The 21523-nt window shown below is 41.5% G+C and overlaps 1 protein-coding gene across 2 annotated transcripts in view; it reads right to left on the bottom strand.

Annotated features, from left to right (window-relative positions):
* Positions 1–21523, bottom strand: part of apba1a (amyloid beta (A4) precursor protein-binding, family A, member 1a) — a 52320-nt gene that overhangs the window by 17880 nt on the left and 12917 nt on the right. Inside the window, exons 2-8 of one of the 2 annotated variants that reach the window (XM_061980479.2) lie at positions 14896–16397; positions 12340–12396; positions 7618–7716; positions 7498–7537; positions 5061–5206; positions 3720–3752; positions 2674–2760 (exon numbers count right to left, since the gene is read on the bottom strand). In XM_061980479.2, the coding sequence (XP_061836463.1) occupies positions 2674–2760; positions 3720–3752; positions 5061–5206; positions 7498–7537; positions 7618–7716; positions 12340–12396; positions 14896–16335 (1902 nt within the window). In that variant the 5' untranslated portion in view covers positions 16336–16397. The remainder of the gene's footprint in view (positions 1–2673; positions 2761–3719; positions 3753–5060; positions 5207–7497; positions 7538–7617; positions 7717–12339; positions 12397–14895; positions 16398–21523) is intronic. The other variant, XM_061980481.2, reaches the window with a different exon arrangement.

Raw genomic sequence — 21523 nt, 5'->3', positions numbered from 1 at the left:
ATAATATGTAAGCCTTACTAAATATGTAATATGTAGGACTTAGTAAATAGTAAATATTTAAGACTTAGTAAATATGTAAAACTTAGTAAATAATGATATGTAAGCCTTAGTGAATACCGTATGTAAGACTTAGTAAATGATAAATATGTAAGACTGAGTAAACATGTAAGACTTAGTAAATAATAATGTTAGCCGTAGTAATGTGTAAGATTTAGTATATAATAAATATGTAAGACTTTGTAAATAATAATGTTAGCCTTAGTAAATGTGCAAGATTTAGTAAATAATAAATATGTAAGACTTAGTAAATATGTAAGCCTTAGTAATATGTTAAACTTATTCAAAGTGTAAGACTTAGAAAATAGTAAACATGTAAGACTTAGTAAATAGTAAACATGTAAGACTTAGTAAATAATAAATATGTAGGACCTAGTAAATATGTAAGACTTAGTAAATAATACATATCAGAGGTGGGTAGTAACGCGCTACATTTACTCCGTTACATCTACTTGAGTAACTTTTGGGATAAATTGTACTTCTAAGAGTAGTTTTAATGCAACATACTTTTACTTTTACTTGAGTATATTTATAGAGAAGAAACGCTACTTTTACTCCGCTACTTTTATCTACATTCAGGTAGCTACTCGCTACTAATTTTTATCGATCTGTTAATGCACGCTTTGTTTGTTTTGGTCTGTCATAGTGCCTGCGTTTCAACAAATACAGTCACTGGTGACGTTCACTCCGTTCCACCAATCAGATGCAGTCACTGGTGACGTTGGACCAATCAAACAGAGCCAGGCGGTCACATGACCTGACTTAAACAAGTTGAAAAACTTATTGGGGTGTTACCATTTAGTGGTCAATTGTACGGAATATATACTGTACTGTGCAATCTACTAATAAAAGTTTCAATCAATCAATCAAAAGTGTGAAGGAAAAAAGACCCTTTTTTATTTCAACCGTACATCCCGTCAAAAGCCTAAAGACTGACTGCACAGTTCCTGTCTTCACAATAAAAGTGCCGCTCCATCGCGCCTGCGCTTTCAAAACAAGAGTCTCCGAAAGCCAGCGCAAACAAGCTAGCAAGCTACGGAGTTTGCCGCCAATGTATTTCTTGTAAAGTGTATAAAAACGAATATGGAAGCTGGACAAATAAGATGCCAAAAACCAACCACTTTCATGTGGTATTAGACAGAAAGGAGGAACTTTTTTTCTCCTCCATTTGAAAACGTGGACGCTATCAGCACTACTGTCTGATTACAATCAATGCAAGTCATCAGAATCAGGTAATACACCAACTTATATTCTTGTCTTCATGAAAGAAAGGAATCTATATGTGTTAAACATGCATGTATATTCATTAAAACACCTTTAACATGTAAACAAAAACGACAAAATAAATAAATATAAATTATATACTGTATATATATGTGTATATATATATATATATATATATATATATATATATATATATATGTATATGTATATATATATAAATGTGTGTGTATATATATATATATATATATATATATATGTGTGTGTATATATATATATATGTGTGTGTATATATATATATATATATAGTAATAAATCTCTAAAGTAACAGTACTCTTACTTGAGTACAATTTCTGGCTACTCTACCCACCTCTGATAAATATGTAGGACCTAGTAAACATGTAAGACTTAGTAAATAATATGTAAGACTTAGTAAATAATACGTTACACTTAGTCAATGTGTAAGACTTAGTAAATAATAAATATGTAAGACTTAGTAAATATGTAATATGTAAAACTTAGTAAATATGTAAGACTTAGTAAATATGTAAGACTTAGTAAATAGTAAATATGTAAGACTTAGTAAATATGTAAGACTTAGTAAATAATAAATACGTAAGACTTAGTAAATATGTAAATATGTAAGACTTAGTAAATTGTAAATATGTAAGTCTTAGTAAATATGTAAGACTTACTAAATATGGAAGACTTAGTAAATAATAAACATGTAAGACTTAGTAGATAGTAAATATGTAAGACTTAGTAAATAATAAATATGTTAGACTTAGTAAATATGTAAGACTTAGTAAATAATAAATATGTACGACATAGTAAATATGTGAATATGTAAGACTTAGTAAACATGTACAACTTAGTAAATAATAAACATGTAAGACTTAGTAAATAGTAAATACGTAAGCCTTCGTAAAGAGTAAATATGCAAGACTTAGTAAATATGTAAGACTTCGTAAATAATAAATATGTAAAACTTAGTAAATATGTAAGCCTTAGTAAATATGTAATATGTAAGACTTATTATACATAAACATTAATATAATTAATTATATGTATTTAGGAGTTTAAGAGTACCTTTGAGTATGCATTAGGTACTATAATTATACTTTAAGTGTGTCAAAGTACCTGGGAGTCAGCATCAAGTACTTGGATTATACTTTAAGAGTGTAAAAGTAACTGTGAGTCAGCATTAAGTACTTTAATTATATTTTAAGAGTGTAAAAGTACCTGGGAGTCTGCATTAGGTATTTTAATTATACTTTGAGTGTGTAAAAGTAACTGAGAGTCAGCATTAAGTACTTTAATTATACTTTAAGTGTGTACAAATACCCGGGAGTTAGCATTAAGTACTTTAATTATATTTTAAGAGTGTAAAAGTACCTGGGAGTCAGCATTAAGTACTTTAATTCTCTGGGTGGAGATGAAGAGATCAACCTCCGTCATTGGCTGGCCTTCATCCTCAGGGACCTAAACACACACATGTACACATTAGTACTACACACGTGTACACATTAGTACTACACGCGTACACATTAGTACTACACACAGATACAAAAAAGTACTACACTCGTACACTTTAATACTACACACAGATACATAATAGTACTACACACGTACACTTCAATACTACACACGTACACATTAGTACCACACACACTTACACATTAGTACTACACCCCCACACATACGTACACATTAGCACTAAACAAACATGTATAAACTAGTAATACACACATGTACACATTAAACATTAGTGCTACACAAACATACATATTAATACTACACACGGTTACACTTTAATAGTACACATACACGTTTGTACTACACACACATGTACACTCTAGTACTACACACATGTACACATTAAACATTAGTGCTACACACACATACACATTAATACTACACACACGTACACATTAGTTCTACACACATGTACACGTTAAACATTAGTGCTACACACACATACACATTAATACTACACACACATACACATTAGTTCTACACACATGTACACTTTAATAGTACACGTACACGTACACCTTTGTACTACACACACGCAAACAATATTACTAAACAGTAAACACACATATGTACACTTAAGTACTAAACACAAGTACACAGTAGTACTAAACACGCATAAACATGAGTACTACACAGACACATATGTACACATTAGTACTAAACAAACATGTATAAACTAGTGATACACTAAACATGATACACTAAACATTAGTACTACACACACACACACACACACACACCTAAAAATTAGTACTACACACATGTAAACATGAGTACTACACACACACGTACACATTAGTACTAAACAAACATATGAACACACTAGTACTACACACATGTACATATTAAACATGAGTACTACACACAGGTACACATGTACACATTAGTAAGTCAAAGTACTGCACCTTCTTTCTGTTCTGAGATCCTTTGTGAGCCGTCTGGCAGACATGCAATAAAATAAAACACACAATCATTGCTTACAACACTAAAATACATTTTCCACACACTATCTTGGCCGGGGGAACATACTGAATGTTAATGTGTGTGTATGTGTATCGTGACTCGTATGTGTACACTAGGGTTGTCCCAATACCAATAATTTGGTACCGGCACCAAAATGTATATTGATACTTTTCGATACTTTTCCAAATAAAGGGAACTACAAAATGTTTTAATATTGGCTTTATTCTAGCAGAAAATCTTACAATACAATAAACATATGTTTCCTATTGCACTCTAAGAACAATTTTAGAAGGTTAAAATATAAATTAAAAGGCATTAAACACGTTGTGTTTTTCTTGTTGCACTCAAAGAACAATGTACAATTTCCCATATTACATATAGTACGCCATAATCAAGGATAGGATTAAAATATAATAAAAAGATTAATTTACATTATATTAAATGCTTCATGATTTATGGTTGCCACTCCTGGTATGTGCTTTAAGAAAAATACAATTATTATTAAGTACTAAAAACAAAACTATGGATAATTCATCAGGACTCCTCTTCCTCCTATTCATCAGGACTCTTCTTCCTCCTATTCATCAGGACTCTTCTTCCTCCTATTCATCAGGACTCCTCTTCCTCCTATTCAGGAGATCGCAAAAAGCTGCTGCCTGACCAGGGCTCAGAAAATCTGCAGAGACTCCTCCCACCCCCACCAAGGACTGTTTTCACTGCTGGACTCTAGAAAGAGGTTCCGCAGCCTCCGTAGCAGAACCTCCAGGTTCTGTAACAGCTTCTTCCCTAAGGCCGTAAGACTCTTGAACGCATCATAATAATCCCCTTAATTCCCCCCAAAAATGGATTAACTCGCTGGAATATAAAGACAATATAACATACATCCTTAAACGTGGATGCATATGCAAAAGTGCAATATATTTATCTGTACAGTAATCTATTTATTTTATTTTATTTTTTTTTTTATCCTGCACTACCATGAGCTAATGCAACGAAATTTCGTTCTTATCTGTACTGTAAAGTTCAAATTTGAATGACAATAAAAAGGAAGTCTAAGTCTAAATGTACACAGATAAGCCATGTAGCAGGTAAAACACACATTGTTAAATGATTCTCATTTGCTGTGACATGCACTGTGAGCTGGAAGGTCTTCTATGGACAGGTGTGTGTCTTTCCTAATCAAGTCCGATCAGTTGAATGTAAAGGGGCCTGAATACTTTCCGAAGGTACATATATCTGTATACATATACATATACATAAGTACCGTACTAGTGTGTACTTACCTTGATGCGGGTGACCGCCTCTTGGGCTTGCATCATGCGGACGTTCTTGGACGGGGTCTTGTCTGACAGCAGCTGAGTAGATCCCAGGTAGTTGGCGGCAAAGATGATCCCATCAATCAGGTCTTCTGGGTCACATGGGCCTGGTACTGATGATGGTAACACAGTGAAAGCGTAAGGTCACATGACCTGCAGCACGGCAAAACTGGACAAAGCTTCTTTACCTCGTATTTGAAGACACACGGACCATGTAAAGAACCATGTGGCTCAAAGTCATGTAGGAATGCAGACTCATCAGAAAATGCATTTTTAGTATACATGCTCCTTTACCTTAACTGTGGATGGTTACCGGAAAGCTGAGGGTTGTCATATGTCACTGATCAGATCGATAATACGTCATTGATCAGGTCAATAATACGTCACTGATCAGGTCAATAATACGTCATTGATCAGGTCAATAATACGTCATTGATCAGGTCAATAATACGTCATTGATCAGATCAATAATAAGTAATTGATCAGGTCAATAATACGTAACTGATCAGGTCAATAATACGTCATTGATCAGGCCAATAATACGTCATTGATCATGTCAATAATTGCCTAAGTGGGAATGTGGAGTGAATAAATGATGGGTTCTTACTTCTCTGTGAGTGCTTAGTGAGTATGTAGTCGATAGAAAAGCACTATATAAATGTAATTCATTATCATTATGTCATTGATCAGATCAAAATTACCTCATTGATCAGATCAATAATACATCACTGCTCAAGTCAATAATACGTCATTAATTAGATCAATAACATGTCACTGATCAGATCAATAACACGTAATTGATCAGGTCAATAATACGTCATTAATTAAATCAATAACCCGTCATTAATCAGATCAATAACCTGTCATTGATTACATCAATACTACATCATTGATCAGATCAATAATACGTCATTGCTCAAATGAATAATACGTCATTGCTCAAGTCAATATTACGTCATTAATAGATCAATAACCCGTCAATAATCAGATCAATAACCCGTCGTTGATCAGATCAATAATCCGTCATTGATCAGATCAATAATACGACATTGATCGGATAAATAATACGACATTGACCAGATCAATAATACGACATTGATCAGATCAATAATGACATTGATTAGATCAATAATACATCACTGATCAGATCAATAATACGTCATTGATTATATCAAGAATACCTCAATAATTAGATCAATAACGCGTCGTTAATCAGGTCAATAATACTCAATTCATCAGATCAATAATACGTCATTAACCATGTCAATAATACGTCATTGATCAGATCAATATTACGACATTGAGCAGATCAATATTACGGCATTGATCAGAACGATAATACGTCATTGATCAGGTCAATAACCCGTCATTGATCAAATCAATAACCCGTCATTGATCAGATCAATAACCCGTCTTTGATCAAATCAATAACCCATCATTAATTAGATCAATAACCCGTCATTGATCAGATTAATAAGTCCGCCCTGAGATCGGTAGGTTGTGAGTTCAAACCCCGGCCGAGTCATACCAAAGACTATAATAATGGGACCCATTACCTCCCTGCTTGGCACTCAGCATCAAGGGTTGGGATTGGGGGTTAAATCACCAAAAATGATTCCCGGGAGCGGTCACCGCTGCTGCTCACTGCTCCCTCACCTCCCAGGGGGTGATCAAGAGTGATGGGTCAAATGCAGAGAATAATTTCGCCACACCTAGTGTGCGTGTGACAATCATTGGTACTTTAACTTTAATCAATAATACGACATTGATCAGATCAATAACACATCACTGATCAGTCAATAATACGTCATTGATTAGATCAATAATACATCAATAATTAGATCAATAACGCGTCATTAATCAGATCAATAATGGGTTTGGAATGGCTTTCCCAAAACAGACACTTTTGCAGAAACTGTAAATAGTTATGAATAATTATAATTCAAAAGTGTGATTAATCAGATTTTTTTTTTTTTTTTTAAATATATGTATGTGGCACTGATTATAATTGATTATATTGATTACAGATCGATATCGTTGAATGGCCTCACAGGGCATGATATCAGTCAGAAAGAGCAGAGAGGTTTGGATTCCTCAATGAAGTCAGTCTAAGCATGAAAGCATAACTTGAAAACTAGATGTGCTGCACTAAAGTACGACTTTGTAACTTGCTGTCACACACACACACACACACACACACACACACACACACACACACACACACACACACACACACACACACACACACACACACACACACGCACGCACGCACGCACGCACACACACACACTTTGAAGACACACTCAAAGATCAACGTTCTAAAGCAAAACCTCTCATTACAAAATGACATGCAGCATTCCACATAGATCTGACAAAAATCTGTGGGATCTTTGACCACACTCACCTTCAACATACGTGGGGAACGATGCAAGACTTCTTCTGCACTACAAACAAACATGAAAGTATAAGCACTGACTCCAGCAAGTACTTAAAAGGTCAAATGTGACCAAGAGAGTGAGGCCACCTCTTTACTGGACGCAGACGCTTCCAAGCTGTCATCGGCCAGCAAAAGTCTGCTGGATGATTCTGCTCCACAAGGAGAAGGAGACCCAGAACCAGGAGACTGAAGAGGAAGAACTATGTGTTAAAAACACTTTACAGTAGAACATGTGTGGGGTTAGTATGTTTTCCCTGAGACCGCGTGGGTTCTCACCTGGTAGGATAGGATGATTGACAACACTACATTAAAGTGAAATAAATTGTTACATAAAGACTTACATTTGGTACGAGGATAGGCTGATTGACAACGCTACATTAAAGTGAAATAAAGTGTTACATAAAGACTTATGTTTGGTACTAGGATAGTCTGATTGACAACACTACATTAAAGGCCTACTGAAACTCACTACTACCGACCACGCAGTCTGATAGTTTATACATCAATGATGAAATCTTAACATTGCAACACATGCCAATACGGCCGGGTTAGCTTACTAAAGTGCAATTTTAAATTTCGCAAAAATATCCTGCTGAAAACGTCTCGGTATGATGACGCCTGCGTGTGACGTCACGGGTTGTAGAGGACATTTTGGGACAGCATGGTGGCCAGCTCTTAAGTCGTCTGTTTTCATCGCAAAATTCCACAGTATTCTGTACATCTGTGTTGGTGAATCTTTTGCAATTTGTTCAATGAACAATGGAGACAGCAAAGAAGAAAGCTGTAGGTGGGAAGCGGTGTATTGCGGCAGGTGTTGTGCCGGATAACGCACCCCCGCCGTAGAATGCACCCCTTGGCTGGTGTGCCGGATAACACAGCCGGTGTTTCATTGTTTACAATCCCGGAAGATGACAGTCAAGCTTTACCATTGGCCTGTGGAGAACTGGGACAACAGAGACTCTTACCAGGAGGACTCTGAGTTGGATGCGCAGACGCGGTACCGTGAGTACGCATGCAGCTGCGGCTTCCAAACATTTGATCGCTTGCCCGTACATGCATGCCGCTATGTGCATGTCACGTACGTAACTTTGGGGAAATATATGTGTTGTATGAACTTTGGGGAGGTGATCGGTACTTTGGGCTGTGGGGTTGAGTGTGTTGTGCAGGTGTTTGAGTTGTATTGGCGGGTTATATGGACGGGAGGGGGGAGGTGTTTGTTATGCGGGATTCATTTGTGGCATATTAAATACAAGCCTGGTTGTGTTGAGGCTAATAGAGTATATATATGTCTTGTGTTTATTTACTGTTTTAGTCATTCCCAGCTGAATATCAGGTCCCACCCGCCTCTCACAGCATCTTCCCTATCTGAATCGCTCCCACTGCCCTCTAGTCCTTCACTCTCACTTTCCTCATCCACAAATCTTTCATCCCCGCTCAAATTAATGGGGAAATCGTCGCTTTCTCGGTCCGAATCGCTCTCGCAGCTGGTGGCCATGATTGTAAACAATGTGCAGATGTGAGGAGCTCCACAACCTGTGACGTCACGCGCATAACGTCTGCTACTTCTGGTACAGGCAAGGCTTTTTTATCAGCGACCAAAAGTTGTGAACTTTATCGTCAATGTTCTCTACTAAATCCTTTCAGCAAAAATATGGCAATATCGCGAAATGATCAAGTATGACACATAGAATGGACCTGCTATCCCCGTTTAAATAAGAAAATCGCATTTCAGTAGGCCTTTAAAGTGAAATAAATTGTTACATAAAGACTTATGTTTGGTACTAGGATAGGCTGATTGACAACACAACATTAAAGTAAAATATATTGTTACATAAAGACTTACATTTGGTACTAGGATAGTCTGATTGGCAACACTACATTAAAGTAAAATAAATTGTTACATAAAGACTTACATTTGGTACTAGGATAGTCTGATTGAAAACACTAAATTAAAGTGAAATAAATTGTTACACAAAGACTTACATTTGGTACTAGGATAGGCTGATTGACAACACTGCATTAAAGTAAAATAAATTGTTAAATAAAGACATTTGGTACTAGGACATAATTGCCAACCTTGAGACCTCCGAATTCGGGAGATTTGGGGCGTGGTTAAGAGGGGAGGAGTATATTTACAGCTAGAACTCACCAAAAGCCAAGTATTTCAGTGAATTGTAGCTATATACAGGTAAAAGCCAGTAAATTAGAATATTTTGAAAAACTTGATTTATTTCAGTAATTGCATTCAAAAGGTGTAACTTGTACATTATATTTATTCATTGCACACAGACTGATGCATTCAAATGTTTATTTCATTTAATTTTGATGATTTGAAGTGGCAACAAATGAAAATCCAAAATTCCGTGTGTCACAAAATTAGAATATTACTTAAGGCTAATACAAAAAAGGGATTTTTAGAAATGTTGGCCAACTGAAAAGTATGAAAATGAAAAATATGAGCATGTACAATACTCAATACTTGGTTGGAGCTCCTTTTGCCTCAATTACTGCGTTAATGCGGCGTGGCATGGAGTCGATGAGTTTCTGGCACTGCTCAGGTGTTATGAGAGCCCAGGTTGCTCTGATAGTGGCCTTCAACTCTTCTGCGTTTTTGGGTCTGGCATTCTGCATCTTCCTTTTCACAATACCCCACAGATTTTCTATGGGGCTAAGGTCAGGGGAGTTGGCGGGCCAATTTAGAACAGAAATACCATGGTCCGTAAACCAGGCACGGGTAGATTTTGCGCTGTGTGCAGGCGCCAAGTCCTGTTGGAACTTGAAATCTCCATCTCCATAGAGCAGGTCAGCAGCAGGAAGCATGAAGTGCTCTAAAACTTGCTGGTAGACGGCTGCGTTGACCCTGGATCTCAGCAAACAGAGTGGACCGACACCAGCAGATGACATGGCACCCCAAACCATCACCCAACCATGCAAATTTTGCATTTCCTTTGGAAATCGAGGTCCCAGAGTCTGGAGGAAGACAGGAGAGGCACAGGATCCACGTTGCCTGAAGTCTTGTGTAAAGTTTCCACCATCAGTGATGGTTTGGGGTGCCATGTCATCTGCTGGTGTCGGTCCAGTATTGTACATGCTCATATTTTTCATTTTCATACTTTTCAGTTGGCCAACATTTCTAAAAATCCCTTTTTTGTATTAGCCTTAAGTAATATTCTAATTTTGTGACACACGGAATTTTGGATTTTCATTTGTTGCCACTTCAAATCATCAAAATTAAATGAAATAAACATTTGAATGCATCAGTCTGTGTGCAATGAATAAATATAATGTACAAGTTACACCTTTTGAATGCAATTACTGAAATAAATCAAGTTTTTCAAAATATTCTAATTTACTGGCTTTTACCTGTATATATATATATATATATATATATATATTTATTTATTTTATTATATATATATATATATATATATATATATATATATATATATATATATATATATATATATAAATAAAAGAAATACTTGAATTTCAGTGTTCATTTATTTACACATATACACACACATAACACTCATTGTTGTATTTGAAAGTGCAATGCTTTGCAGCCAGAAGCACAGCTTGCTGCTTACTAAAAAAAAACAACAACACTTACCCTTCACTATTTGAGTAGCCTTTGTTCTGCCATTTGCGTACTGGCGAGCGATCTCTGAATCCGGGAACATATCCTTCACGGATTTGTTGAAGACATCCGCAAATGAGAACGGGATGTTGCTTCCAGCTATCAGCATAGCCATCTTTGTCTCGGCATAAGTTACACCCTCGGGTCTCCATTTAGCGAGGTGGCCCATAATACTGGGCTGTGCTGCGCTGCCGCCACCTTGTGCTTCGCTGACCGTTCATGACTGAGTATATCCGTTCGGCCACCGTGTTCAATGGAGAAGTCTGTTCTACAAAATTTACAGGCAACATACCCCTCACCCTTCGAACTGTCCTGGATAAACTGAAATTCTTGTTTCCATTCGTTTTGGAACTTACAAGCGTATTTCTTTATCTTACTCGTCGTCGACATCGCCATGGCTGTATTTTCCTCGTTCTTCTGCTTCGTCTCCTTGTTGTGTGCGCAGTTGTGCACACTCTAAAAGCCGTAGATGTTATAACGTGATTGGGCAGGCACGCTGTTTATATCGTGGGAAAGCGAACGTGAAAACAGGCTGTCGACACGTCACTCAGGTCCGAATGCAGCTGGAGGGGGCGTGGCCTCCAGCTACGGCTGGAAATCGGGAGTTTTTCGGGAGAGGCGCTGAAATTCGGGAGTCTCCCGGAAAATTCGGGAGGGTTGGCAAGTATGTACTAGGATAGGCTGATTGATAACACTACATTAAAGTGAAATAAATTGTTAAATAAAGACTTATGTTTGGTACTAGGATAGTCTGATTGACAACACTACATTAAAGTGAAATACATTGTTAAATAAAGACATTTGGTACTAGGATAGGCTGATTGACAACACTACATTAAAGTGAAATATATTGTTAAATAAAGACCTACATTTGGAACTCGGATAGGCTGATTGACAACACTACAATATGGCGACACTAGTGTGTGAAAACTTGTCTATCTGTGTTGGTCCTGCCATGAGGTAGCAGGACCCCGAGAGGGACAAGTGGTAGAAAATGGATGGATGGCAAACAGCTCATATGACGGCAGAGAATAGGTTTGCATTGAAAAATACTCTTCAAGACTTGCAGCATTTTGGACCACCTGTAATCAAGGTGCAGTTGACGCCAACAATGCAAGGTGACACCAAAACTACGCAAGCAATCATTTTAAAGGTTTAACAAACTCTCCAACCTCTTCTTCGTCATGTTGCTCGGTCTCTCTGGCTTGGCCTTCTTCAAGCTTCTCCACCTGATAAATCCAAAAGTTCTCCATGACTGTCAATAATGCTACACACGCTGCGGAGAGTCCAGCTTTTATAAGCCAGAACCAGGACGACGCAGCGAGTCTGCTCTCAGGTGACACTCAGGTATCATGTCCCCCAGGATCACATGTCAGTCTTTCTTTGTATTTTACCTTCCCCAGCTTGACTTTTAGCTTGATGTCCGTGTGTCCAAAATGTGAACTTATGTGCGCCATGACAACACAACACACTTTGTTCAAAGTATAAAGTGATAGATGATGATGTTTATCTTCTCAACTATCTGTCATCCTGTTATTAGATCCTCAATCAATTATTCAGCGTGTATACCCGCGTTAACCTTTCCATCCCTCACTCCGACAATGTGGGCGTGCGTGTGTCAGGCAGTGTGTGTGTGTGTGAGTGTGTGTGTGTGTGAGTGTGCAGATTAATTTCCACATACTTGAGTAGTATTGTGAACATGTAACGTAGTTTAGTAAAAAAGACACAAAGTCATACTTTTACATGTAAGTGTAACAGCTTATTTACCAAGGAGTTGTTTGTAATATTAGGATCATCAGTGCTAAATATTATTAACTTATCACTTTCCTTTCAAAAAAGCAGTTCTTCATCCTTTGCTTAAAAGAAGTTACCTGCTGCCCACTGCTCCCCTCACCTCCCAGGGGGTGAACAAGGGGATGGGTCAAATGCAGATGACAAATTTCACCCCACCTAGTGTGTGTGTGACCATCATTGGTACTTTAACTTAATGGCAAAGACTACTTCCTGCATACTTATTCTACACACTATTGGGGCGGTATAGCTCGGTTGGTAGAGTGGCCGCGCCAGCAACTTGAGGGTTCCAGGTTCGATCCCCGCTTCCGTCATCCTAGTCACTACCGTTGTGTCCTTGGGCAAGACGCTTTACCCACCTGTTCCCAGTTAAATTGGACTTAGATATTGGGTTTCACTATGTAAAGCGCTTTGAGTCACTAGAAAAAAAGCGCTATATAAATATAATTCACTTCACTTCACTTCACTCCATCCTGACCTCATGGTAAACTACCTGCCGATGTTGCACCTCTCATTTATCTCTAAAATCCTAGGAAAGTTGTCGCACAGCAGCTAAATGAATCGTCGTCGGCATCCTTCCGTCTCGGGAGACGATGGGGTAGATCCAAAAGGGGGGGGGGGGGTGTCTCAACGGCAACGACCTCTTTAGTGGACCTCTCCAGTGGATCTACATGGCCTGGGCATGGTACTATGGAGGGCAAGCAGTTGTCAAGGCAGCAAGCCCCCTCTCTCCGCGTGGCTGGTGGATCTAAGGGAGTGACGAGTGTCGATAGAGCTTGGCACCAGCGACGCCGCTGGATTTGCCCAAATGACGCTACAACGTCAAAACGCCTTCAGGACTCGGGCTCCTGATTTGCTGTCGGGGTTTACTCCCTTTGCCTTAGCCTCGAGTGGGTTGACCGCAAGGCAGCGGTGGTTTTGAGATTGGAGATTTCCTTCTCCTAGATGGTCTGCCATACCAGGTTTACGAACCCCTACTGCCCGAATGCGACAGATAGATGGCTAGTTGAGCAACAATCGTGTTCCCATGTTTAGTTTTTACTCATTTTTACTAATTGGTTTTTATCTAGTCTGCACTTTGTCTGTGTTATTATTATTATTGGCTTTTATCTAGTTTGCACTTTGTCTATATTATTACCAATATCATTATTATCGATTCATTCTAATTTTTATTTTCCTATTTTAATGATGTTGGATCTGTGTTGTTGTTGTTGTTGGGGACAAGTGTTGTAAATTAGCTTTGGCTACAAACACTATGATGCATACATTGGATAACTGTTTCAGATGTCTATGTTTTTGTATCTGTCCCTATTTCAAATAAACCTCTATAATAATAATAGCACGGGGGTACATTATACCCGTGGCGGTATAAGCCCAACCTGACTTAGCAGCTAAATGAATACTTAGCGTGTAACTGTCTTTGTGAAGCCTTCCAGTCAGAGTTCAGGGCAAATCACTCTACTGATTTGTTGCTAACTATGGATGCTGATGCGCCATCCATGTTGCTGCTACTTGACCTTAGCGCTGCTTTCCATACCGTCGATCATAACATTTAATAATAACGTATCAAAAAACGTATTGGTATATCAGACTTAGGCTTTTCTTGATTTAAATATGGGAGTATTAAAATAATTCTGAGCACTAAGTTACTGCTAAAACATTAACCTTTATTTACAGCGAGTGATGAAAAGTCCATTATTCTTAGCATCAACACCAACACGAGTGTGAGTGGCTGCAAGGTACCGTCACATTGTATAATTCTGCTCACTAAAAACCGATCAAAGTGAATCAGATTATCAGTACTTTCAGTGTGCTTGTCTTTGCAAGTCTTTGTTCTGAATAGGGACAGGCGGTAGTAAATGGATGGATGGATGTTGTGAGAGGGTCAAAGAGCTCTGAGGAGGGCGAAGAAAACGACCAAGTAAAGTTGTACTCACATCCCCCCCAAGCGACAATTGCAGGTCACACTCTGCAGTGGGGCTGAGGTCTTGCCTCATGACCCAAATAGGCTCCTTTGGTTCATCGGGAGTGTAAGGAGACCTCACTGCTCGGGTCTTCACCTCCTCTATGGCCTCCTTGATGTCCTTGATGGCCAGAGATATAGCATCCCGCTTCTCTTGGCTATTTCGGACTGCGGCCATCTCCTCTGATGGACTAAAAGTCTGCGTTTTGCTCCGCTTGGCATCTTGGACACTTTTATCAGAATCAGTTTGGTCATCAGATCGGAGTAGTTCACACTCTACGTCTTCATGGACAAAGTCTTCAGTAATACACTGAAGACTCGTCAAGCTTTGGCTGTCTTTCACCTGCGCCACGAGGCTGTCAAAGTCTTCCTCCTGCTCACAGCTGTCAGCACGAGGGTACGGGGCGAATTCCGCCTCTTTCTCTGGACTGTCAGACTCTCCGTCTGAGCGTTCGTCATAATGTCGCAGACGGGATCCCACAGTCTCTTGCTGCTGCTGGTAGTCCCCAGATGCCGCCTGGCCGTCCAACAGACGGAAGTTAGCTCTTCTCTGCTGGAGAGAATCTCTGTCTTCAGCTCCTTCTGCTGCTGAAGAAACCAACGTAGCGTCACAGATTTCCTCGTACACGTGCTCAGAAAGGGAGTAAATGTCGTAAGGTTCCGAGTATGCTTCTTCTGCTGCTTCGGCATCTATACGCTCCACGTCTGTCATGTCCACATGTCCTCCAGAGATGCTGGCAGATGGAGTACAGATGTAGTTGGGGTGTCCTGGGGTGGATGTAGCCTTGGACTCGTCCTGTCTCTGTGGGTTAGACTGTTGATGGCACGGTAGAGGTGGGTAGTTTGATTGCTGTTCAGATTCAGCTCTCTCAGTGTAGCCCTCTGCTTCCGGACGTAGCTGAAGTCCATAGTTGGTGGTGTCGTCCTCCAGCCCAGGCTCCAGTGACACCATTACCAGGCTATCATCGCCCTCCGCCCGGTCTGTATGGGTATGAAAGCCGCTCTCAGTGCTGGCAGAGCGGGCCAACACTGAATCATCCCTCTCTCCATCGTCTTCCTGGGCCGTATCTTGTTGTGCTAGCAGCTGTGCTCTCTCCGTCTCTCTCTGCTGTCTCTGCCGGTGCCTTTGCTGCTGGGCTCTGATGTGGGCCTCACTGTCCCCCTGTCTGCGGTAACGTGTCACAGCAGGGCGGGGAATGGGCTGCTTGGCTCCATGTTGCGTCTCCATGTCGTGCTCTTGGGGGCTGTGGGGCTGAGACCCACTGGCTCTGCAGCCGGCGCCTCCTTGGGTCGCTGTGTCACAGCGCTTGGATCGTTCTTGGTTGGAGCCAGATCTGCTGTTGTGGTACTGGCGAGGTGCTGCACCGGACTCAAGTGTAAGAACCTTGCCCTGCTCTGTGTCCTGGGGGTTCATGGCTGTCTGGCCTTGGTTGGACCAGTCATTTTTTTCACAGGTCCATGACCGGCATCAGCGACCTACACAAACAGTAGAAAGAAAGTCAACATTTCATGGTTACCACAGAACAAGAGTCAAAATTCAGTATTGTGAAATAATTGGTGCAATTCTTGGGATGCGTGTCCTAATTGTTTATTCATTTAAAGGGTCAAAGGTGAGTTGAGGAGGAGAAACGTTATAATACACTGGAAGTTTGGATGCAGAGTACACCACACGCAACAAATTGAGCGAAGAAACTTCAGAAAACTGTCAAATCTATTCCGGTGGCTTCCATTGAGACACGTGCAAACAAACATCCATCAAAATGAGGATCAAAGTACCACAATGCTATTCTGTATTAACTATCAAACATCCGTTGAGAAGACAAAAGTACCATAGTAATACTTTGTATTAACTATCAAACATCCATTGAGAATATAAAACTACCATAGTGATACTCTGTATTAACTAGGGTTGCATAGGGGTGGAAAGTTTCCGGTAAATTTACCACGGGAAGTTAAGCTCGGGAAGTTTGGAAATATTGACATGATATTTTTTGATTATTCAAAGTTGGACACCGACCATGGTAATTAATGGGAATATATGGGAATTAATGGGGAATTACAATAATGATATATTATTGGGCACTTGTCTATATGCTGCTGCATCTTTGTGGCATTTTTGACGTAGCTCTTTGCACAGTATTTGCAAATGTACACAGCCTTTCCGCCTACATTGGTTGGGGTGAAATGTCTCCACACATCAGATGGTGTACGTGGCATTATTCTGTTTGTATTTATTTATTCTTGTAAAACACTAATGCAATGCCACACACAGATATAAATAGTCAACTAAACAATTGGAGTAGTCTTTAAACATATTTTACTGATGGACAAATGAATAGAAATAGGCTAGATGAAAAAATGAACACTCAATCAGCATGCTAAATCAAACTATAACCTACTCCTCTCTGAGCTGCCACCTTATCGTGGTAGAGGAGTTTGCGTGTCCCAATGATCCTAGGAGCTATGTTGTCCAGGGGCTTCTATGCCCCCTGGTAGGGTCTCCCAAGACAAACAGGTCCTAGGTGAGGGATCAGACAAAGAGCAGCTCGAAGACTTCTATGGAAATGCAAAAACCAAGACTCCGATTTTTCTCGCACGGACGCGGGTCACCGCGGCCCCCCTCTGGAGCCAGGCCCAGAGTTGGGGCACGATGGCGAGCGCCTGGTGGCCGGGCTTGTCCCCATGGGACCAGGCCGAGCACAGCCCGAAGAAGCAACGTGGGTCCCCCCTCCAATGGGTTCACCACTCATGGGAGTGGCCATAGAGGTCGGGTGTGTTGTGAGCTGGGCGTAAGCCGAAGGCAGGGCACTTGGCGGTCCGATCCTTGGCTACATACTGTAAGCTAGCTCTTGGGACGTAGAATGTCACCTCGCTGGGGGGGAAGGCGCTTGAGATAGTGCGCGAGGTGGAGAAGTTCCGGCTGGAAATAGTCGGACTCACTTCGACGCACAGCAAGGGCTCTGGAACCAGTTCTCTAGAGAAGGACTGAACTCTCTTCCACACTGGCATTGCACGCAGTGAGAGGCGACGGACTAGGGTAGAAATTCTTGTTGACCCCCGGCTCAAAGCTTGCACGTTGGAGTTCAACCCAGTGGACGAGAGGGTAGATTCCCTCCGCCTTCGGGTGGGGGGACGGGTCCTGACTGTTGTTTGTGCTTACGCATTAAACAGCAGTGCAGAGTACCCACCCTTTTTGGATACACTCGAGGGACTACTGGAAAGTGCTACCCCTGGTGATTCCCTTGTCCTACTGGGGGACTTCAACGCTCATGTTGGCAACGACAGTGAATCCTGGAGAGGCGTGATTGGGAAGAATGGCCGCCCGGATCTGAACCCAAGTGGTGTTTTGTTATTGGACTTTTGTGCTCGTCACAGATTGTCCATAACAAACACCGTGTTCAAACATAAGGGTGTCCATATGTCAGTGACGTGCAGTCACTAGAGAAAGAAAAAAAATTTAAAAAGAAAAAAATATATACTAAATTGTTAAATGTATCCAGTGATTATACTATAAAGTTATTTTCCATTTAACTTCACCAGTTTTAGATTATTTGTATTCAAAATCGCTGAATTTTCACATTTGCCGTTCAAATACTGAGAAGAGACGGTGCGGTGAACAGCAGCCAGTCGAGGCACGTCACTCAGTGCCTCAACATGGACGGACTCGGCTAACTGCTGGTCTGCTGTGCAGTGAGACCGTATTGCTATATGAACTATATTATACATTTCCATAGTTTAGTTAGCTGAGGTATATAATGTACAGTGTATTTTGTCAACAACTGTATGTGTGTAAAGTATTTCTTGTGCTGAGCGATCATAAAACGGCTGCAAAAGACGCACTGGCTGAGGCTCGCCTCCTGCACCCCCGCCGTAGAATGCCCGGCAACCCCTGATGGGAGTGTTGTATCAACTAAAGCCCACAATTAAACTTTCCAAGTGCAAGATTGAATCTATTTAAAAAAGTTATTTCATAAGAAGCCAAAAAGTGCAAAAACAATAATGTTCGTGTTGGAGGAGTTGTGAATGACTGCTGGGCCACAACATTAGGTACACCTGCAGACTGCAGGTGTATCTAATTCACAACTCCTCCAACACGAACATTATTGTTTTTGCACTTTTTGGCTTCTTATTAAATAACTTTTGTAACCTATTTTTATGGGCTTTCCTCTTTGTGATGTTAAGTTCCTGTTATGCGCTGTTATACAGTATATGCCTTGAGCTCTTATTTTGAAGGCGCTAAGAGCGGAATTTTGACACGTTGGAGTGGAGCGGAAGTTTTTGAAAGAAGGTAAATAAAGTGGTCCTCGTGTAAACTGGAGCCTCCGTGTTTGTTATTTTGTAGTTTCATACAGTATAGACGACATTTATAAACCCTCGGTTACACTTTTTTAAATAGATTCAATCTTGCACGTGGAAAGTTGAAGTGAGGGCTTTAGTTGATATAACACTCCCATCAGGGGGTTCATTAATCCAGCACAACAGCGGCGCATTTATAAGTAAAGGTAAGACCATAATAACGTTTTTTTATTAAATGTGCTTTTTTGTGTGCTACAGTTTGTATGTGTAAAGTTAAAGTTAAGTTAAAGTACCAATGATTGTCACACACACACTAGGTGTGGTGAAATGTGTCCTCTGCATTTGACCCATCCCCTTGTTCACCCCCTGGGAGGTGAGGGGAGCAGTGGGCAGCAGCGGCGCCGCGCCCGGGAATCATTTTTGGTGATTTAACCCCCAATTCCAACCCTTGATGCTGAGTGCCAAGCAGGGAAGAATGCTGGTATGAGCTTTTAAACATAACCCGTTAACTGCTGCCAATCAAATGGTGAATAAGATACTCTGTAGGGTTCCTATGTTTGTAAATCTGACTGTGATGAAGTCAGTGCCTCACCAGCCATCAACCTCACCGCACGTCACTGCCATATGTGCACTTGGCACCAGGACACCCTAGGCCGCAGTTCCATGATCGACCTTCTAGTTGTGTCATCGGATTTGCGGCCTCATGTTTTGGACACTCAGGTGAAGACAGGGGCGGAGCTTTCTACTGATCACCACCTGGTGGTGAGTTGGCTGCGATGGTGGGGGAGGATGCCGGACAGACCTGGCAGGCCCAAACGCATTGTGAGGGTCTGCTGGGAACGTCTAGCAGAGTCTCCTGTCAGAGAGAGTTTCAATTCCCACCTCCGGAAGAACTTTGAACATGTCACGAGGGAGGTGCTGGACATTGAGTCCGAGTGGACCATGTTCCGCACCTCTATTGTCAAAGCGGCTGATTGGAGCTGTGGCCGCAAGGTAGTTGGTGCCTGTCGTGGCGGTAATCCTAGAACCCGTTGGTGGACACCGGCGGTCAGGGATGCCGTCAAGCTGAAGAAAGAGTCCTATCGGGTTATTTTGGCTCATAGGGCTCCGGAGGCAGCGGACAGGTACCGACAGGCCAAGCGGTGTGCGGCTTCAGCGGTCGGGGAGGCAAAAACTCGGACATGGGAGGAGTTCGGGGAAGCCATGGAAAACGTTGTGTTCCAACTATCGTGGGATCACACTCCTCAGCCTTCCCGGTAAGGTCTATTCAGGTGTACTGGAGAGGAGGCTACGCCGGATAGTCGAACCTCGGATTCAGGAGGAACAGTGTGGTTTTTGTCCTGGTCGTGGAACTGTGGACCAGCTCTATACTCTCGGCAGGGTGCTTGAGGATGCATGGGAGTTTGCCAACCAGTCTACATGTGCTTTGTGGACTTGGAGAAGGCATTCGACCGTGTCCCTCGGGAAGTCCTGTGGGGAGTGCTCAGAGAGTATGGAGTATCGGACTGTCTGATTGTGGCGGTCCGCTCCCTGCATGATCAGTGTCAGAGCTTAGTCCGCATTGCTGGCAGTAAGTCGGACACGTTTCCAGTGAGGGTTGGACTCCGCCAAGGCTGCCCTTTGTCACCGATTCTGTTCATAACTTTTATGGGCGCAGTCAAGGCGTTGAGGGGATCCGGTTTGGTGGCTGCAGGATTAGGTCTCTGCTTTTTGCAGATGATGTGGTCCTGATGGCTTCATCTGGCCAGGATCTTCAGCTCTCATTGGATCGGTTCGCAGCCGAGTGTGAAGCGACTGGGATGAGAATCAGCACCTCCAAGTCCGAGTCCATGGTTCTCGCCCGGAAAAGGGTGGAGTGCCATCTCCGGGTTGCGGAGGAGACCCTGCCCCAAGTGGAGGAGTTCAAGTACCTCGGAGTCTTGTTCACGAGTGAGGGAAGAGTGGATCGTGAGATCGACAGGCGGATCGGTGCGGCGTCTTCAGTAATGCAGACGCTGTATCGATCCCTTGTGGTGAAGAAGGAGCTGAGCCGGAAGGCAACGCTCTCAATTTACCGGTCGATCTACGTTCCCATCCTCACCTATGGTCATGAGCTTTGGGTTATGACCGTAAGGACAAGATCACGTGCACAAGTGGCCGAAATTAGTTTCCTCCGCCGGGTGGCGGGGCTCTCCCTTAGATATAGTGTGAGAAGCTCTGCCATCCGGGGGGATCTCAAAGTAAAGCCGCTGCTCCTCCACATCGAGAGGAGCCAGATGAGGTGGTTCGGGCATCTGGTCAGGATGCCACCCGAACGCCTCCTTAGG

The sequence above is a fragment of the Nerophis lumbriciformis genome, linkage group LG20 (genome assembly GCF_033978685.3).
Source record: "Nerophis lumbriciformis linkage group LG20, RoL_Nlum_v2.1, whole genome shotgun sequence".
In the NCBI taxonomy this organism is placed as follows: domain Eukaryota; kingdom Metazoa; phylum Chordata; class Actinopteri; order Syngnathiformes; family Syngnathidae; genus Nerophis; species Nerophis lumbriciformis.
The sequence above is the reverse complement of the archived record's forward strand: the minus strand, read 5'-3'. Positions and strand labels throughout refer to the sequence as shown.